At 35.9% G+C, this 21,157-nt stretch overlaps 1 protein-coding gene across 1 annotated transcript; it reads right to left on the bottom strand.

The window, feature by feature from the left end:
- Positions 1–13,394: 13,394 nt before the first annotated feature.
- On the bottom strand, positions 13,395–14,504 carry LOC139132114 (somatostatin receptor type 2-like). The gene has a single exon (XM_070698506.1). It carries the CDS (start codon positions 14,502–14,504, stop codon positions 13,395–13,397), a length of 1,110 nt encoding a protein of 369 aa, XP_070554607.1.
- Positions 14,505–21,157: the final 6,653 nt, after the last annotated feature.

Below are 21,157 nucleotides of genomic sequence, written 5' to 3'. Positions count from 1 at the left end.
AAATCTAAGAAACTTAAAATGAAATGAAATAATATAGAAACACAATGGTCATCCTTCGCGTGATATTGTATCATGGCTCAAGTTTTGAATTGGTGTGGTTTACACGACATCATTGCATGTCTCCTGATTATGAGCAATCTGACAAGTTTTATTCAACACTGATGATAATGTAGTATAACAGCTTTTGAGAATCTTTTCGACAAGGGCAGCTATAAAAATGTCACGGATTATGAAGGTATCATTTCGACCATATTGACCGTATCTTTCCTTGTTATCATTGGGCATAGAATACTGATCCATCCTGAAATGTTGGTGCAAAGCTCGTGACCATTTTAAAATGTTTGCCTGAAAAATGGTATGTCTGTATAATTTATATCTTTGCACTGCAATAAGGTATCATAATGCGTTACCAAATTCGATGGGTTAACACCATTTAGTCGGGGTAATATTTTAAATTATTATGCATAACAACACCGCCTTTGCGAAAACAAGGGGAAATGTAGTATTCACAACTTTGCCACTATTTATGATGTATACGAAAATGCTGTCTGCCTTATTCTTCCTCATATCCAATATTTATGTCTATGTGCTCGATTTAGTGGAACTATTATAATATATACGACTGTGTCAATATTTATCATGCTCTTGGGCGGCTTGAAAATGTTCACGGTTTTTTCATCATTTTCAATATTTACCATGCACAGGAAAAGAAGGAGCGATTATCATAGAATAACAGCTCTCAGCACATTTGAGTCCATCATTAAAATTGACAGAGTCGTGAAAGTCGGCATGATTTACTATTAATATCAAGGCACTAAATCGTCGCATCATGCGATTGATAGAATACTGCAGTGAAGCCATGATCGTTAGATCAACTCGTGTTAAAAGAGTCAAAGAATCTTTCCAGACTCTGCATGTTGTAAGGAACGTAAAGGTTATATTTCACATAATATAAGCCTGTATCTTGCACAGCGGTTTACCCCAATTCTAGAGATCCATTGTATACTTCTGGCATTGATTTATTTGTAGAAATGTCAGTAAGCATGGATAGGTTCAAATTGCAATGTAAAGCTTACTTAGGGACCGTCTCAAATTGTCATATAAGTTCAAAAAGCGAAATTCGTTCATTTACGGGGGCAGGGCGTTTGACCTCCATCTTATTAATGAACTTCAATTTCACACATTTATTTTGTGATCACAAGTTCTCTTTACACTGTATGTAAAAATAAACAAAAACTGCACACGTGTCACAACAAATTTTGCTGTAACTGTTTCCAACTCGTTCGTGTCATGCTATGGCTAGTACTAAAATTTGATCGATTACTTGACAATGTAATGCGGTCAGGGGATACATATTCTTCAGTAGCTACAGCCAAATGCTACATTGTTCTCTCAAACAGACATCAACACTTTGTAATTTTGAATTTTCCTTAGGGGAAGGGGGAGGGGGTTTGGATGTAAACGAATGAATTTCGTTTCTTGAACTTATGCGACAGTCTGAGACGGTCGCTTATAGGGACCGTCTCAGTTTGGTGCAGAAGATAAATAGGGAAACCGTTCATTACGTTTTAAATTTCATTCATTCGCGAATGCCTCTGTTGCACTTATTATATTGCAGTTGACCTGATTTTGTTTTAAATGAAAGATCTATAAACTATTGCAAGTTGTCTACAAGACATGTGCAAAGACTATCCCAGGGCTCAAAATTAACCTTTTTTCCCCAGTAATCCTCTTGGGCTACCATTTTCTGAAGTTGGTAGTCCAGTGACAATGGCTGGTAGCCCATACATTTTGTATCGCCCGCGCCCATAAATAAACATTAATGGTCAGCACGGAGTTTGATATTTCCATTATATTATCAACGAACCCCAAAAACCGTCAAAATTTACGAAAATTTTCGACCCGAACGACAACGGGACACCAGAACTTGTCAGTGAGTAGTGTGCGCACTGTAAAAATTTTGGATATTTTTTCAATAAAAAAGTGTCTAAACTTGGCCTACAAGTGTTCCATTTTATTTTGTGATTGATTATGATCCTTGTACAAATTACAATTTACGTTTTAGCTGAAACGTTACGATGTTTACGATATAATTCATATTCACGGGCACATAAACAAACCATTTTTGCGTATTTGTGGTCGATCACATAGTTCAGCTCGACCAATTAATATGCGACTGACAGGGCATGGTAATATAATGCAGCACAGCAGGGCTAAAAACAGAGCATGAGCTTTCTGTGCAGGGGAGGAGACGTAACTGTGATTGATACATTATGATCTAAATGTAGTGAAAATTCATTCTCATCGGCCATCATTTCCTGTGCCTCTCATCCAAGTACATTAGTTAAGACATATTGAAATTTTTTTGCAAAATTCCTCTGCAATGTAGTCTTTGTGATTTGCATAACAAAATCATGGTCCGGCCTTTCTGTGTCCAGCTAGGTTTGACTCCATTCAGCTCGTCCATCCCAAAGTATTGGACTTCGCACGCCTAGACTTTATTGGCAGGCAGTCACCTATCTATTAGTCTTTAATCTATTAGCCCTTCGTTGTTGACTATTGATGTGACGTAGTGCATGAAAACGAAGGTGATCTAAGCTAGCGTGCCCGATATTTCCTATATTGACTACCAAATTCTTCTGACTCAGTGGTACGAGGACCAATGAGACGTTAAATACGTCCATAAAACGTCAGAACAGCCCAACATTTTCAATTGTTTATTCTATAGTCCTGCAAATTTCGCCAGTCGTGATTTGCTGAGTACCCTATCATTGACCCGGACATAGGCCCCTCAGTCTGGTATGAACATATTAAAGTGCAACAGGCATGAGTAAGTACTCATTAATGAATGGTGTACACAAAGACATTTACATGTAATAAATGAAATGACAAAAATTGCATTTTGGATTTTGATCTGACATCACCACTGAATTACAGACAACGTTTGTCTTTCAAGAAGGGGTAAATCATTAGAAACACCGGCCAACTCGCTTTTTCATTTGTTTGCACTGGAGGACGTCATTTAGCAGGGACAACATTTCATACCATAATCCATAAATTTACTGCCATCTCAAAGATGAGGGACAATTAAAGTATTCACAACTTTGCTTATATTTATTATTCACTCGAAAATGATTATTGTTTTTCGTCCTAATATTTATGTGATGTGCTCGAAGATGTGAAACAATCATGGTGTTCATGACTATGTGAATATTTGTGATGTACTCAACAATGCTGATTGTTTTTTCTTCTAAAAATTGTTCCTTATTTCCAATATTTATAATGCTGTCGAAATGAGGAGCAAATGTAGAATAAAACAATCAGCCGATTCAAGTTCATCCTATAAATATTGACACTGTCGTGAATAGTCAGCATAATTTACTGATCATAGTGAGGCTCTGAAACGTCTCGTTACATGCATTGGCTGAAATACACGAACGAAAGTGATAAAAGGGTCACAGAACCTCTTCGAGTCCTGTGCGTGGTTAGTTCACATACAATTCATGTAAGATCTACACTTTGCATAATTACGCGTGTCCCATGCCCGGTTTACCCCACAATTCAGTAGGTCATTTGTATCCTCAACAGGTACAAACTGACGTACCACGTCACTGGGTCCAAGTGCAAGCACAGTGTACTCTTGGGCGGGCTCAGATTGTCGTGGAGGATCAAAAGGCGAAAATCGTTGGTAGAAAGGGATGAACGTTTTAATCTTAATTCGTTTAGAAGATACCACATCACTTTCGCACTAATTTGACAAGTGGCTGCGATTGTTTCAAAGGGAAAGGTTCCCATGCACTGTAATACTAGGGCATTGTCTATTCCGTGATGGCTTTATGTGCCACCCAAAACTTACAAAACATAACCAAAATTGCACAAATTTGCGGGAAGTGAAAAAGCAACATATCAAATCTTTTGTGAGCAATTATTGACCTTTATTTCTGCAGTATTTTAGAACAATTTACTAATCCTTTGTATTCCTAAATCATGAAGGGTATGATTGAACCTGTAAATACATGTACACAACACTTTTAGCATGCCATGTTGATATTTACTAAGGGTTAACTTCGATCAACGAGCAAGGTAATCGTGACACACAAGGCGGTGCACAATTCAAAAATTGTAACTGGCTTTATTCAAAGATAGAATGAAACCCATTTACCTTTTCAATCAAAATGACAGATAATTGAAATCAGACAACGTTATGTTACATATAAAACTATGCCCTCTTCGTTCATCATTCACGAACAAAAAAGGATTTCTCAAGTGTAATATTGGTCTTTACCAATTTTGCAATGAGTAGGAACGATCTTAATTGATAAAGTTGTGTGTTGTACATCATTACAAATCTCTGTATGATGGAGGATGAGGAATACTTCTTGATAATATTGTAGTATCAGACAATGTGTGTAGCAAAAAAAATACTGAGTTCCGAAATTGGTAGCTATGCTTATTAAATTTTCCTTAGCTGCAAAATATTTTCTGTCAGAAGTAAAAATTTATGATCAAGTATTGTTTTCAAATTTGTTTTTGGCAATGGCTGTGTGGCCAACTGCCAAAACCTATTAAACACATTAGAAAATATATATTATAAAATGTTTGTGCAGTATATAAATGGCAATAAAAAATGTATGAACGAGTTTAAAATATAGTGCGGTTTCAAAAACAAGTCTTTTGATAGTTTTATCATTTTAGTCTTGCAAATGCGCTTTCAACATAGCTTTCTGATGTGTGACGTAGGAATAACCTATTTCCAGGGAAAAAAACTTACTTCATCTATTGATAGAACATTAACATTTGTCATCATGATTTGTTTTCACAATCTTCTCATTTTATGCAACTTTCCTTCCACAGTGTGTGTAAGATACCGTTAACATTTGACCTGTCGATGCCTAGGACTAACTATATTGAAATTTCATTAGGTTATTGCGGAATATGTAAATTCCTTTTCTCGGCTAAATATTTGATGTTGTATACGTCCTTCGTTGTTGGCTATTGATGTGACGTAGTGCATGAAAAAGAAAGGTGATCTAAACTAGCGTGCCTGATATTTCCTGTATTGACTTCCAAATTCTTCAGACTCAGTTGTACGAGGACCAATCAGACGTTGAATACGCCCATAAAATGTCAGAACATCTCCACATTTTCAAATGTTCATTCTAATTTCGCCAGTCATGAATTCCTGAGTACCCTATCATTGATCCGGACATAGGCCCCTCAGTCTGTTATGAACATATTAAAGTGCAACAGGCATGAGTAATTACTTAGTAATGAATGGTGTACAACTAAGACATTTACATTTAATAAATGAAATGACAAAAATTGCATTTTGGATTTTGATCTGACATCACCACTGAATTACAGACAATGTTTGTCTTTCAAGAAGGGGGTAAAATAAACACGGGCCAGCACGCTTTTTCATTTGTTAGCACTGGAGGACGTCATTTAGCAGGGACAACATTTTACAACATAATCCATAAATTTCCTGCTATCTCAAAGATGAGGGACAATTATAGTATTCACAACTTTGCTTATATTTATTATGAACTCGAAAATTATTATTGTTTTTCGTCCTAATATTTATGTGATGTGCTCGAAGATGTGAAACAATCATGGTGTTCATGACTATGTGAATATTTGTGATGTACTCAACAATGCTGATTGTGTTTTCTTCTATAAATTGTTCCTTATTTCCAATATTTATAATGCAGTCGAAAATGAGGAGATAATGTAGAATAAAACAATCAGCACATTCGAGTTCATCCTATAAATATTGACACTGTCGTGAATAGTCAGCATAATTTACTGATCATAGTGAGGCTCTGAAACGTCTCGTTACATGCGTTGGCTGAAATACACGAACGAAAGTGATAACAGCGTCAAAGAACCTCTTCTACTCTTGTGCGTGGTTAGCTCACATACAATTCGTGTAAGATCTACACTTTGCATAATTATGCATGCCCATGCCTGGTTTACCCCACAATTCTGTAGATCATTTGTATCCTCAATAGGTACAAACTGACGTACCACGTCACTGGGTCCAAGTGCAAGCACAGTGTACTCTTGTGCGGTCTCAGATTGTCGTGGAGGATCAAGAGGCGAAAATCGTTGGTAGAAAGGGATGAACGTTTAAATCTTAATTCGTTTAGAAGAAGTCACATCACTTTCGCACTAATTTGACAAGAGGCTGCGATTTGTTTTAAAGGGAAACGTTCCCATGCACTGTAATACTAGGACACGGTCTATTTCTTGATGGCTTTATGTGCCACCCAAAACTTACAAAACATAACCAAAATTGCACAAATATGCGGGAAGTGAAAAAAGCAACATATCAAATCTTTTTTGAGCAATTATTGACCTTTATTTCTGCAGTATTTTAGAACAATTTACTAATCCTTTGTATTCCTAAATCATGAAGGGTATGATTGAACCTGTAAATACATGTACACAACACTTTTAGCATGCCATGTTGATATTTACTAAGGGTTAACTTCGATCAACGAGCAAGGTAATCGTGACACACAAGGCGGTGCACAATTCAAAAATTGTAACTGGCTTTATTCAAAGATAGAATGAAACCCATTTACCTTTTCAATCAAAATAACAGATAATTGAAATCAGACAACGTTATGTTACATATAAAACTATGCCCTCTTCGTTCATCATTCACGAACAAAAAAGGATTTCTCAAGTGTAATATTGGTCTTTACCAATTTTGCAATGAGTAGGAACGATCTTAATGGATAAAGCTGTATGTTGTACATCATTACAAATCTCTGTTTGATTGAGGATGAGGAATACTTCTCGACAATATTGTAGTTTCAGACAATGTGTGTAGCAAAATAAAATACTGAGTTCCGAAATTGGTAGCTATGCTTATTAAATTTTCCTTAGCTGCAAAATATTTTCTGTCAGAAGTAACAATTTATGATCAAGTATTGTTTTCAAATTTGTTTTTGGCAATGGCTATGTGGCCAACTGCTAAAACCTATTAAACACATTATAAAATGTATATTAGAAAATGTTTGTGCAGTATAAAAATGGCAATAAAAAATGTATGAACGAGTTTAAAATATAGTGCGGTTTCAAAAACAAGTCTTTTGATAGTTTTATCATTTTAGTCCTGCAAATGCACTTTCAACATAGCTTTCTGATGTGTGACGTAGGAATAACCTATTTCCAGGGAAAAAACTTACTTCATCTATTGATGGAAATTTGTCATCATGATTTGTTTTCACAATCTTCTCATTTTTTGCAACTTTCCTTCCACAGTGTGTGTAGATACCGTTAACATTTGACCTGTCGATGCCTAGGACTAATTATATTGAAATTTCATTAGGTAATTGCGGAATATGTAAATTCCTTTCTCGGCTAAATATTTGATGTTGTATACGTCCTTCGTTGTTGGCTATTGATGTGACGTAGTGCATGAAAAAGAAAGGTGATCTAAACTAGCGTGCCTGATATTTCCTGTATTGACTTCCAAATTCTTCAGACTCAGTTGTACGAGGACCAATCAGAAGTTGAATACGCCCATAAAATGTCAGAACATCTCCACATTTTCAAATGTTCATTCTAATTTCGACAGTCATGAATTCCTGAGTACCCTATCATTGATCCGGACATAGGCCCCTCAGTCTGTTATGAACATATTAAAGTGCAACAGGAATGAGTAATTACTTAGTAATGAATGGTGTACAACAAAGACATTTACATGTAATAAATGAAATGACAAAAATTTCATTTTGGATTTTGATCTGACATCACAACTGAATTACAGACAACGTTTGTCTTTCAAGAAGGGGGTAACATAAACACGGGCCAGCACGCTTTTTCATTTGTTAGCACTGGAGGACGTCATTTAGCAGGGACAACATTTTACAACATAATCCATAAATTTCCTGCTATTTCAAAGATGAGGGACAATTATAGTATTCACAACCTTGCTTATATTTATTATGTACTCGAAAATTATTATTGTTTTTCGTCTTAATATTTATGTGATGTGCTCGAAGATGTGAAAAAATCATGGTGTTCATGACTATGTCAATATTTGTGATGTACTCAACAATGCTGATTGTTTTTTTCTTCTAAAAATTGTTCCTTATTTCCAATATTTATAATGCAGTCGAAAATGAGGAGATAATGTAGAATAAAACAATCAGCACATTCGAGTTCATCCTATAAATATTGACACTGTCGTGAATAGTCAGCATAATTTACTGATCATAGTGAGGCTCTGAAACGTCTCGTTACATGCATTGGCTGAAATACACGAACGAAAGTGATAAAAGGGTCACAGAACCTCTTCGAGTCCTGTGCGTGGTTAGTTCACATACAATTCATGTAAGATCTACACTTTGCATAATTACGCGTGTCCCATGCCCGGTTTACCCCACAATTCTGTAGATCATTTGTATCCTCAACAGGTACAAACTGAAGTTCCACGTCACTGGGTCCAAGTGCAAGCACAGTGTACTCTTGCGGTCTCAGATTGTCGTGGAGGATCAAAAGGCGAAAATCGTTGGTAGAAAGGGATGAACGTTTTAATCTTAATTCGTTTAGAAGATGTCACATCACTTTCGCACTAATTTGACAAGTGGCTGCGATTTTTTTAAAGGGAAAGGTTCCCATGCAATGTAATACTAGGGCACAGTCTATTCCGTGATGGCTTTATGTGCCACCAAAAACTTGCAAAACATAACCAAAATTGCACAAATATGCGGGAAGTGTAAAAACAGCATATCAAATCTTTTTAGAGCAATTATTGACCTTTATTTCTGCAGTATTTTAGAACAATTTACTAATCCTTTGTATTCCTAAATCATGAAGGGTATGATTGAACCTGTAAATACATGTACACAACACTTTTAGCATGCCATGTTGATATTTACTAAGGGTTAACTTCGATCAACGAGCAAGGTAATCGTGACACACAAGGCGGTGCACAATTCAAAATTGTAACTGGCTTTATTCAAAGATAGAATGAAACCCATTTACCTTTTCAATCAAATAACAGATAATTGAAATCAGACAACGTTATGTTACATATAAAACTATGCCCTCTTCGTTCATCATTCACGAACAAAAAAGGATTTCTCAAGTGTAATATTGGTCTTTACTAATTTTGCAATGAGTAGGAACGATCTTAATGGATAAAGCTGTATGTTGTACATCATTACAAATCTCTGTTTGATTGAGGATGAGGAATACTTCTCGACAATATTGTAGTTTCAGACAATGTGTGTAGCAAAATAAAATACTGAGTTCCGAAATTGGTAGCTATGCTTATTAAATTTTCCTTAGCTGCAAAATATTTTCTGTCAGAAGTAACAATTTATGATCAAGTATTGTTTTCAAATTTGTTTTTGGCAATGGCTGTGTGGCCAACTGCCAAAACCTATTAAACACATTTGAAAATGTATATTAGAAAATGTTTGTGCAGTATAAAAATGGCAATAAAAAATGTATGAACGAGTTTAAAATATAGTGCGGTTTCAAAAACAAGTCTTTTGATAGTTTTATCATTTTAGTCCTGCAAATGCACTTTCAACATAGCTTTCTGATGTGTGACGTAGGAATAACCTATTTCCAGGGAAAAAACTTACTTCATCTATTGATGGAAATTTGTCATCATCATTTGTTTTCACAATCTTCTCATGTTTTGCAACTTTCCTTCCACAGTGTGTGTAAGATACCGTTAACATTTGACCTGTCGATGCCTAGGACTAACTATATTGAAATTTCATTAGGTAATTGCGGAATATGTAAATTCCTTTTCCCGGCTAAATATTTGATGTTGTATACGTCCTTCGTTGTTGGCTATTGATGTGACGTAGTGCATGAAAAAGAAAGGTGATCTAAACTAGCGTGCCTGATATTTCCTGTATTGACTTCCAAATTCTTCAGACTCAGTTGTACGAGGACCAATCAGAAGTTGAATACGCCCATAAAATGTCAGAACATCTCCACATTTTCAAATGTTCATTCTAATTTCGACAGTCATGAATTCCTGAGTACCCTATCATTGATCCGGACATAGGCCCCTCAGTCTGTTATGAACATATTAAAGTGCAACAGGCATGAGTAATTACTTAGTAATGAATGGTGTACAACAAAGACATTTACATGTAATAAATGAAATGACAAAAATTGCAATTTGGATTTTGATCTGACATCACCTCTGAATTACAAACAATGTTTGTCTTTCAAGAAGGGGGTAAAATAAACACCGGCCAGCACGCTTTTTCATTTGTTAGCACTGGAGGACGTCATTTAGAAGGGGCAACATTTCATACCATAATCCATAAATTTACTGCCATCTCAAAGATGAGGGACAATTAAAGTATTCACAACTTTGCTTATATTTATTATTCACTCGAAAATGATTATTGTTTTTCGTCCTAATATTTATGTGATGTGCTCGAAGATGTGAAACAATCATGGTGTTCATGACTATGTGAATATTTGTGATGTACTCAACAATGCTGATTGTTTTTTCTTCTAAAAATTGTTCCTTATTTCCAATATTTATAATACAGTCGAAAATGAGGAGATAATGTAGAATAAAACAATCAGCACATTCGAGTTCATCCTATAAATATTGACACTGTCGTGAATAGTCAGCATAATTTACTGATCATAGTGAGGCTCTGAAACGTCTCGTTACATGCATTGGCTGAAATACACGAACGAAAGTGATAAAAGGGTCACAGAACCTCTTCGAGTCCTGTGCGTGGTTAGTTCACATACAATTCATGTAAGATCTACACTTTGCATAATTACGCGTGTCCCATGCCCGGTTTACCCCACAATTCTGTAGATCATTTGTATCCTCAACAGGTACAAACTGACGTACCACGTCACTGGGTCCAAGTGCAAGCACAGTGTACTCTTGGGCAGTCTCAGATTGTCGTGGAGGATCAAAAGGCGAAAATCGTTGGTAGAAAGGGATGAACGTTTTAATCTTAATTCGTTTAGAAGATACCACATCACTTTCGCACTTATTTGACAAGTGGCTGCGATTTGCTTTAAAAGGAAAGTCTCCCATGCACTGCAATTGCAGGGCATGGTCTATTCTGTACTAATGGCTCTATGTGCCATCCTAAACTTATAAAACATAACTAAATTAACACGATTGGAACTAATTTGGAATAATTGGATGGTGAAGTACGGTCGTTTTAACCTGCAAATGTAAGCTCATCTGTTTTTCTTTTTTAGTTACAAACTTGTTTTTATGAGTTATTTGTAATATTGCAACATTCAGCTATATGGCACCAAACACTTTTGAGAAATTTGAAAAATATGAAGATCCAATTATCCCAAATTAGTTCCAATCGTGTTAATTGCACAAGCATGCGGGAAGTAAAAAAACCACGCACTTCAAATCTTTTATAGCAATTATTGACCTTTATTTCTGCAGTATTGTATTGTTAAATCATCAAGGGTATGATCGAACCTCTAAGTATATGTACACAACATTTTTAACGTGCAATGTTAATGTTTAATAGGGGTCAACTTTGGTCAACGAGCAAGGCAATCGTAATACAAGGCGGTGCACAATTCCAAAATTGTAGCTGTTTTTATTCAAACATATAGAATGAACACCATTTACCTTTTCAATCAAAATGACAGATAATTGAAATCAGACTATGTTAAGAACGATCTTAATGGATAAAGCTGTGTGTTGTACATCATTACAAATCTCCGTATGATGGAGGATGAGGAATACTTCTCGACAATATTGTAGTATCAGACAATGTGTGTAACATAATAAAAAACAGAGTTCCGAAATTGATGGATTTGCAATTTAAAAATTTCAAGTTGTAACTGTTTAAAAGCTTTGCTTATTAAATTTTCCTCAGCAAAAACGTTTCTGTCAGAAATCACAGTTCATTGTTGGCAAGTTTGTATTGGCAATGACTGTGTTACAAACTGCCAAAAACGATTAGTTATATTAGAAGTTTACATGATAAAGTTTGTGCAGTAGAATTTTGGTGCCAAAATTGCAAAGGAAAATATCTGAATCAGTTTATATTGTAGTGCAGTTTCAAAAACAAGTCTTTATCATTTAGCCCGCGAAAGAACTTTCAACATAACTTTCTGATGTGTGATGTAGGAATATCCCTTTTCCAGGAAAAACTTACTGCATTATTGATGAAATATTAAAATTTATAATCATAATTTATTTTCAGCAACTTCCCATTTTTTGTAACTTTCCCCCAATAATGTCTGTAAGATACCGTTAAATTTGACTTGTCGATGCCCAGGACTAACTTTATTGAGAATTCATTAGATAATTTCGGAATATGTAAATTTCTTTTCTCGGCTAAGTATTTGATGTTCCTTCAAAATATCTCCATTTCCAAATCATAGCCTTTTCGGTGTCAAATTTGCATCTTGTATCATCTAGCGAGCAGCGTCATTTACGCTATTTTTGAAAGTGTCAAACAGAAACAGTACTGTAACAGCAAGTAATTGATTTCTTATGTTGATACATAAGCAGTGTTGCAGCCAGGATTTCAAAACTAGGGGACACTGTGTCCCACTACTGTTTATTTTGCGGGACATTTTGCACATTTCGGGGACAACATGCGTTGATTGTTATTCGAATTTTATATTGTATGTGTAGCTTCACAAACCAAATTAAAGCCACAAGGTCCACATCGCTATACTTAAATTTCAGGCAAGTAATTGTAGCATAGGAAACAAGAAATCTAGTTGTTGTTGTTGTTGTTGTTGTTGTTGTTGTTGACCAGTAACATTCAACGAACATAACTAATGTGTTGCTGTAGTTTCAAACGTAAAATCTACAAGGACGCTGTCATTATTTGGCCCGATGCAACTCTCTCCAAACGTATACTCTCTTCAAGTATATACATCCCCGTACTCTTTCCAGTGGTAAATTGAAGTTTTCTTTCAAATTTTTTATCATTTCAAAAGGAAACGATTACTTTACAGGGAATTTGGCATGCATATTTCTTGACAAAAATTTGTCACAAATTGATTAAATTGGATAGACCAACAAGCAGAGAAATGCCAATTTAATAAATAACCTCTAAACAGGATATAGCTAGATATTTTATGTCCGTTGACGTATATGTGCGAACTATTCATAAGTGTTGTAAGCGAACTTTCGCTTTACGAAAGATATATTTAGAATGTAATCAGGCAACGTTTTAATTGTTGTTGAGCAGAAATTACTGCCTTCTCACTTTACTTTTCAAAACCTTTACCATTGCATATCATCACATGTATTTTTTAGGAAAGCAATGTTCGTCAGGACTGTCGGCAGTCGCTTGTCTGGTTGTGTCCTTTGTCTGTCATTACAGCTCAAACGTTTCGCTGGACGCAAGCATCGTGCCTGTTGGGAAAAGCATAATACATGGCACTTGCTACACTGGCTGTATTTCAGGTAACGAAGGCGCGAGGGACTGTCGACGCTCCATGCCTTTTGTCCTGAGTTGTCTTCTCGTTGTTGGTGATCTTGGAGGAGTGATCATTCCGTGGCCGTGAGCTGAGAAGATTTCCCTCTCACATTTCCATTGGTCAAGAGCTTTCTTAAATGCTTCCCTGTATTTGGCGCTTGTGATGTTGTAAATCACAGGGTTGATAGCAGAATTGAAGTACAGCAGCACGGAAGCCAGCATATAGAATATCCCTGGCCGAAATGTCCATATAAAAGTTACACCCATTTCGTGCAGTAGAAGCTCAAACTGGATCACATACGTAGGAAAGAGACAAACAAAGAAGACGGATGTAGTCACCACCAAAAGCACGACTACTTGCTTTCTATCCTGCAGCATAGCGTTGTTTGCAAGAGCTGGTCCATCTGTCCGCATTTTACAGATAATCATGCTGTAGAGAAAGAACACTATAAACAGACACACCACAAAGGATAGTATGTCGCATAGGAAGGCTGCTGTGATGACAGCCGTGCTCTTGAACATCAATTCCTTTCCGATAGCAAACAACAGACACGGCAGAAGTCCAACCAACCAGCTGGCCATCACTGAGACCCATATGCGGTACTTATTTCGGAAATACCTGGCTTTTAACGGATGACATATCCCCACATATCTCTCAATGCTGATGAGAGTCACGGTGAAGAGTCCGGCCGCCTGCGGAATAAAACAGAAAGTAGCGAAAAAGAAGACTATCGCGTTAACGTTGTTACTTGCAATCACTTCATGATTGAGGCAGATCCGGATAGGAATGCCCGTCACAAGAAAGAGAGTGTCAGCAACACAGAGGTTCATTAGATAGATGTTCAACACCGTTCTCATGGATGGCACTTTCCAAGTCACATACATGAATGTACAGTTGCCGACAAGCCCCAGAATCAGGATAACTGCCAATACTAGGCTGTACGCAACGACATTGTAGCCTTGTCTACTTTCATAATGGCCATCTCCTTCTGAACTGTCATTGCCGCCGTAAGTATCATTCCATTCATAGATGTAGATGTAGTTTTCCAACGGAGGGGAAACTGTGGAATTATTCATGACGAGTAGCAAACTCACGTCCTTGTAGGCTTCCCTGTCTCATCCAAACTTGACGAGTCCGGATCGAAGAAATATGGTTTTCAGGACAACTTCCTTGCAAGACCTGCTTTTCCACGTTAATGTTGAATAAGGAATGACTTTGTTTAATAACTTCAACATGTCAATGGAAGACTAAAGCGGTCATTTGTAATGTGATATAACAAAATGGACCAATAAAGGCTGTTCCTGCCTGCTGACGTGGATTTTAATGTCAATAATAGCATGGTATGTTAATAGCTTTTCAGTGTGTGGTTACAGGGGCCCGAAACAGGCTACAACAAAAACGGGAGGGATATGAGTGCAGGTTTAGTCGACCAATTTTATTCTTGTTGTTATTTTTTATTTCTTTTTTTATTTTATCATTCATCCAACAGGCGAACCACAGTACAGGATAAGGTACCAGTAACCCAGTACCCAATAAGACAATGAGGAGTACAAAGTAATGCTCAGGGGCACAACACCGTCCTCGAGTCTCAAACTCATCGTGTTTTGACAGTGGCCCCGTTACTCTGGACCTACGGGGTCTCGAACTCGCCATCCTCCCGATAGTAAAATCCGGTACCCTAGCCACTGTCCCACGGTGCCTCCACGATTGCTCTTGTAAAGCTTGGAGTTTTTCCCGAAAAAATAGTTCTTTTCTATTTTTGTAGTTGAGAATAGACCGTTAAGTGTTTGTGTGATATACTATATTTATGCCTTCGAACTATCTACCTGTGCGCTACGTGGTGTGCTTTTACAGCGCAGGTTAATTGCATACATATAACTTTGGTGCGTTTGCTCTCAATATCCTCGCATGAGAGGCAGAATAACTTTATGCACCGTGGTTAATTTGATTCGTACACAAATAATGCAGTGACACACATCTTTTTACACTCTTTCAATATTTCCGATGAGAGACGTTGCGACAAACCATTTAATGTCTCGGAGAAAGTGTCGATTGAAATGTAGTGCAACAAGAAGCTAGCTTTTGTCGAGCCTGTGGCTTTATAACTTAGCAAATTTTTCGAGCCTTACTTTGAATGCATATCAGTCAGGTAGGCATTTCTAAGCAAAAACGAAAAGCTTAGACTGAAGATGAGATGAAACAATATAGAAACACAATGGCCATCCTTCGCGTGATGTTATATTAGGGCCCAGGTTTTAAATGGGAATGGTTTACAAGACATCATTACCATGTCTCCTGATTATGAACAATCTAACAGGTTTTGCCCACCTTGGATGATAATGTAGCCTAGCAGCTTTGATATCATTTTCGACAATGGCAGGTATAAGAGAGCGTTCTTTGTCGGGGATAGGCCGGAAAACACTCCGGAAGATTATGACAATTTGAAGTACCCGACACTGCCATTGCTAGAGTGTGACATTTTGACGACTTCGTTGCTTGTGTGTGTTTGTGTGCGTCTCTGTATATATATATATATATATATATATATATATATATATATATATATATATATATATATATATATATATATATATATATATATATATATATATCAGGAACTCTTAGACACTGATCAGTTCCTATTTTATTGCTCATATCTCAACAATTACAGCGGGAGCCTAACTGTAAAACAACACTATCATCCGTCTGTTGTTTGCCGCAACTAAACTAAAATTACCTATCCTGTAGTAAGTTTTGAAAGAACTTTACAAACCAATTACACAACATTTAGATCAATTTCACTGTCCATTCTTATCTGCATACCACAGTAATACATATAGCAAGTTGCGTCAACTTTGGTATTGTCAATTTAGATAAATATCCCTAATCTTAAAAAATATGTTAAGTATGCAAATTAGGGATTGGCTGAAGTAAAAATGCTTAATGACTTTCAATAATGTTGTATCATAGTATCTTCAATATATGTAGCAAGTTTTTTGAAGTTTGGTCGAGTCAATTCAGATATATATCCTTAATTAGCAAAGTTCATTAAATTGCTAATTAGGAATTGGCTGAAGTAAAAATGCTCACTGACTTTTCAACAATGTTGTAACATAGTATCTTCAATGTACATGACAGTTTCCATCAACTTTGGTCAAGTTAATTCAGGTATATATCACTAATTAGGAAAATTCATCGAATATGCAAATTTGGAATTGGCTGAAGTAAAAATGTCTTTTGACTTTCAATGATGTTATATCATAGTATCTTTGATGTACACAGCAAGTTTCAACAACTGCAATCAATTTTCAAGTTAATTCAGATATATATCCCCAATAAGCCAAGTTCATTTAATATGCAAATTAGGAATTGACTGAAGTAAAAAATGCTTAATGACTTTCAAGAATGTTAAATCATAGTATTTTCAATATACATACCAAGTTTGGCCAATTTTGATAAAGGCAAATCAGATATATATCCCTTATTAGGAAAAGTCATTAAATATGCAAATTAGCAACTATCTTTCATGTCACCCCTAAATGATTCCCACTGCTGATATATCTTGGTGTGATCAACATTTGTAGCAAAACCCATCGAATTGTCTGCAGTCGTTCTCAATGTATAGCCGTTTTTTCTAAAATCATTAACTATGCAAATGAGCAAAAAGTAAGCAAGCCACACCCACCAAAAACTAATCTGTTCTTGCCATTTGCAAACTAAATCTATATGCCAGATTTGATTCTGATCTGATAAGCCGTTTTTGAGATATCGAGCGCACAGACAGACGACAGACACACACAGGCAGACATACAGACATACATCGCTGCGACATTAGCCCACGTGTGTGAACACATGAGCTAATGATGATAGCATCATTAATTTCTATCTTCTTCACAATAAAATTCAGTGCAGTCACGAGATACTCTGATTACAACATTGAACATTAAGTAACTAGTAAAAGCAAAGTTAGAATTTCACGTTCCTCAACATGTGATGGAAAATCAAAGATCCCAGATTACTGAAATTAATCAATCGGTTTAATTTCCCAACAACTGAATGACTGCAAAATGTACTCCATATGCTGCAAATGCTGAAAGAATGATTTAAAGAGATTAGTTTTAGGAATTGCAGTACAATTCGTTCAAGATCCTCATATATGTGTATCGACATATCAGCATATGTAGGGAAAAACCATAAAGGCGAGTATGAAAATCAAGCAGGAAATTTGATAATTGTCGAAATACTGATATATCTATGTACCCATTTCAACAAGATATATCGTTTTGCCGCGAATATCAAGGATTATAAAGCGGTCATTTCGACAATATTGGCCATATCTCACCTTCCTATCATTGAGAAAAGAATACTAACCCATATGGTGAAAAATTCCTGACTCTTCAAAATGTTTGCCTGAAAAATTGTCTGTCTGTTAAATTTATATCTTAAGTTTGCACTGGAAGAAGGTATGCAGTTCCACATTCGGCTGGTAATACAATTTAGTCCAGGTGATATTTCAAATTATGATGCATAATAACAACAACGTCATGGCGAAAATGAGGACAATATAATATTCACAACTTTGCTCTTATTTATGATGTATATGAAAATGCTGTTTGCTTTTATTGTTCCTCATATCCAATATTTATGTCGATGTGCTCGAATGAGTGGAGCAATTGTAATATATACGACTGTGTCAATATTTATCAAGCGCTTGAAAATGTTCACGGTTTTTTCATTTTCATATTTACCATGCACAAGAAAATAAGGAGCAATTATATTTATAAAATAAAAGCTGTCAGCACATTTAAGTCTATCATTAGAATTGACACAGTCGTGAAATTCGGCATAATTTAGAAATTCAAAGCTAGGCACTAAATCATCACATCATGCGATCGATAGAATACTCCAGTGAAGCCATGATCGTTAGCTCAACTCATATGAAAAGAGTCAAAGAATCTCTCATAACCCTGCGGTATGAAATTCATGTAAAGGGTATATTATAGAAATAACGGGCGACGCGCTGACCATTAACGTTTATTTATGGGCAAGGGCGAGAGGAAAGCCAAAATTAACGAGCCCGTTAATTTGGCTTTCCTCGAGCCCGCGCCCATAAATTAACGTTAATGGTCAGCGCGTCGCCCGTTATTTCTATAATATTATCAACGACCCAAGAAAACCGTCAAAATTTCCGAAAATTTCACAAGCGAACGACAACTGGGCCCCAGAACTGAGCAATACGCGACGCACTGTCACGGACGCTGTAAAAAATTGGCAAATCCCGAGATCTTTTCAGAAAATAGTATCTCAACTTGGCCAACAAGGCTCCATTGTATTTTGTGATTGATTATGATTTACGTTTGAGCTGTCAAGTTACGATACTTTGAGTTGTTTATCTTATTATTCATATTCACGGGTATGTAAACAAACCATTACTGTGTATTTGTGGTCAGTCACTAGGTTCAGCTCGACCAATCAAAATGAGATAGGCAGGGCATGGTAATATCTTGCACAGCAGTTTTTTGAATCTAAAGGTCCACTGTATACTTCCCTAATTGATTTATTTGTAGAAATGTAAGTATGCGCGGATAGGTTCAAAATGCAATACACTTACGGGCCGTCTCAGTTTAGAAGATAAATAAGGGAAAACCATTTGTTTACGGACAAGGATGTTTTTAAATTTAATTCATTTGGTGAACACCTCTGTTGCACTTATTAAATTTCAAATGACGATGTTTTGTTTTTAAATGACAGATCCATAAACTATCTACTGCAAGTTGTCTACAAGACCTGTACAAAGACTATTCCATACCGATGGCTTTATGTTTCACTAAAACAGTCCAAAGATAACAAACATGACTTTCTTAACCAAACATTTATGTTGAATTGCGATTTTAAGTATAAACTTTCATTCGCTTTCCTAGAGTCTGCGTGCTTTCATTCCTCGACATGACAATTTTAGTCACATTGCACTTGACTGTATAAGAAACGTGCAGTTTAACAAGGCGCGTTGAGCCGGCATTGTTCTCAACTTAACTTTTGCGAGTTCATAAAACATCTAGTCCAGTCAATCTACGAGATTTGGCACCTAACCCACCACAAATTGCAACAGAATTTTTTTCTTCAGAATGCATTTCAGAGAGGTACCCTGAACAACATATTAAAAGTTTACTCGAATCCACCTTGGGGAAATATGTCTAATTTGCATAAATCAAATATGGCTGCCAGCCATCCGACAAAATAGCATAATTGACCATATATCACATATTAAACAAGCTATTTCAGTGATTTCGAAGTCTGACACTAGCTATTTGGCTCAGAGAATCATTTGGAGGTATAATGTTTCATATAGGCATTTCATTAATTTGCATAATTCCAATATGGCGGCCAACATTCCTACAAAAGACATTTTCGGTCATATACGACATATTAAACAAGCTCTTCAGTAATTTTAAAGTTAAAAGTACATTTCTTAGGCATGGACAAACGTTTTTCGAGATGCAATGATTTGCATAGGTAATTTGTTAATTTGCATAAATCCAATATGGTGGCCAACATACCTACAAAGACATTTTCTGTCATATACCACGTATTAACCGTTTGGGCACCACGGTCCATTTTTGTCATCTTTATAAAATGTACCACAGTCATTTTTCTGCTTTTTGCCAATATTTTGATAAAAAATGTAGCTAATGAAAAATGATATCCATTCGGTCAAAAATTATGAAAAAACGTACAGAAAAGTTCGCAGAAATTGGTAAAATATTGCATTAAAATTTTGGTGTGAAAAATTACGGCAGTCAAAGGGTTAAACAAGCCATTTCTGTGATTTCAAATTAAAAGTATATTTCTTTGGCATGGAAAAACAATTTCGAGATGCAATGATTTGCATACTTAGGTATTTCATTAATTTGCATAAATCCAATAGGGATGCCAACATACATACAAAAGACATTTTCTGTCATATACCACGTATTAACCCTTTGGGCGCCAAAGTCTATTATTGTCAACTTTATAAAATGTATTACAGTCAATTTTTCTGCTTTTTGCCAAAATTTTGATAAAAAACTGTAGCTGCCGGAAAATGATGTCCATTTGGTCAAAATTTATGAAAAATCGTTCAGAGAAGTTCACAGAAATTGGTAAAATATTGCATTAAAATTTTTGTGTAAATAATTAAAGCAGTCAAAGGTTTAAACAAGCTATTTCTGTGATTTCAAAGTTAAAAGTATATTTTTAGGCATGGACAAATGATTTTTGAGGTGCAATGATTTGCCTGGCACTTCGTTAATTTGCACAAATCCAATAGAGCGGCCAATATACCTACAAAAGACATTTCTGTCATATATCATGTATTGAAAAATCTATTTCAGCCATTTGAAGTTTAAATATATTTCTTGAGCATGAAGAAACACCTTTTGCGGTTCAATGTTTTTAAAAGACACTTTGATAAGTTTCAGAAATTAAATATGGCTGCCAAATTAATGACCAAATAGCTTCTTATATAAATAAGGTTCTGTAGAGTTTTTAGCAACCGGAATATCAAGAAAAAACTGTTAAGAGGGCATTGCACCCAATGCAGCGTATTTTGCTCACTTTTTTTGCAAATATTCATCCAATTTGATTAATTTGTTAACCCAAGATTAAAAATTGGTTAGGATTACCTTTTAGCTTGGCAAGCAGTCGTAAGTTGCATGATATAGAAGGGGCAATTTATGCAAATTTATGCAAA

Source organism: Ptychodera flava, chromosome 4 (assembly GCF_041260155.1).
Source record: "Ptychodera flava strain L36383 chromosome 4, AS_Pfla_20210202, whole genome shotgun sequence".
Lineage (NCBI taxonomy): Eukaryota > Metazoa > Hemichordata > Enteropneusta > Ptychoderidae > Ptychodera > Ptychodera flava.
Note: the sequence above shows the minus strand (reverse complement) of the source record. Positions and strands in the feature narration are given on the sequence as shown.

Bases quoted from the DNA above. Each gene is read 5' to 3' on its own strand.
- LOC139132114 (XM_070698506.1), bottom strand. From the start codon at position 14,504: ATGAATAATTCCACAGTTTCCCCTCCGTTGGAAAACTACATCTACATC.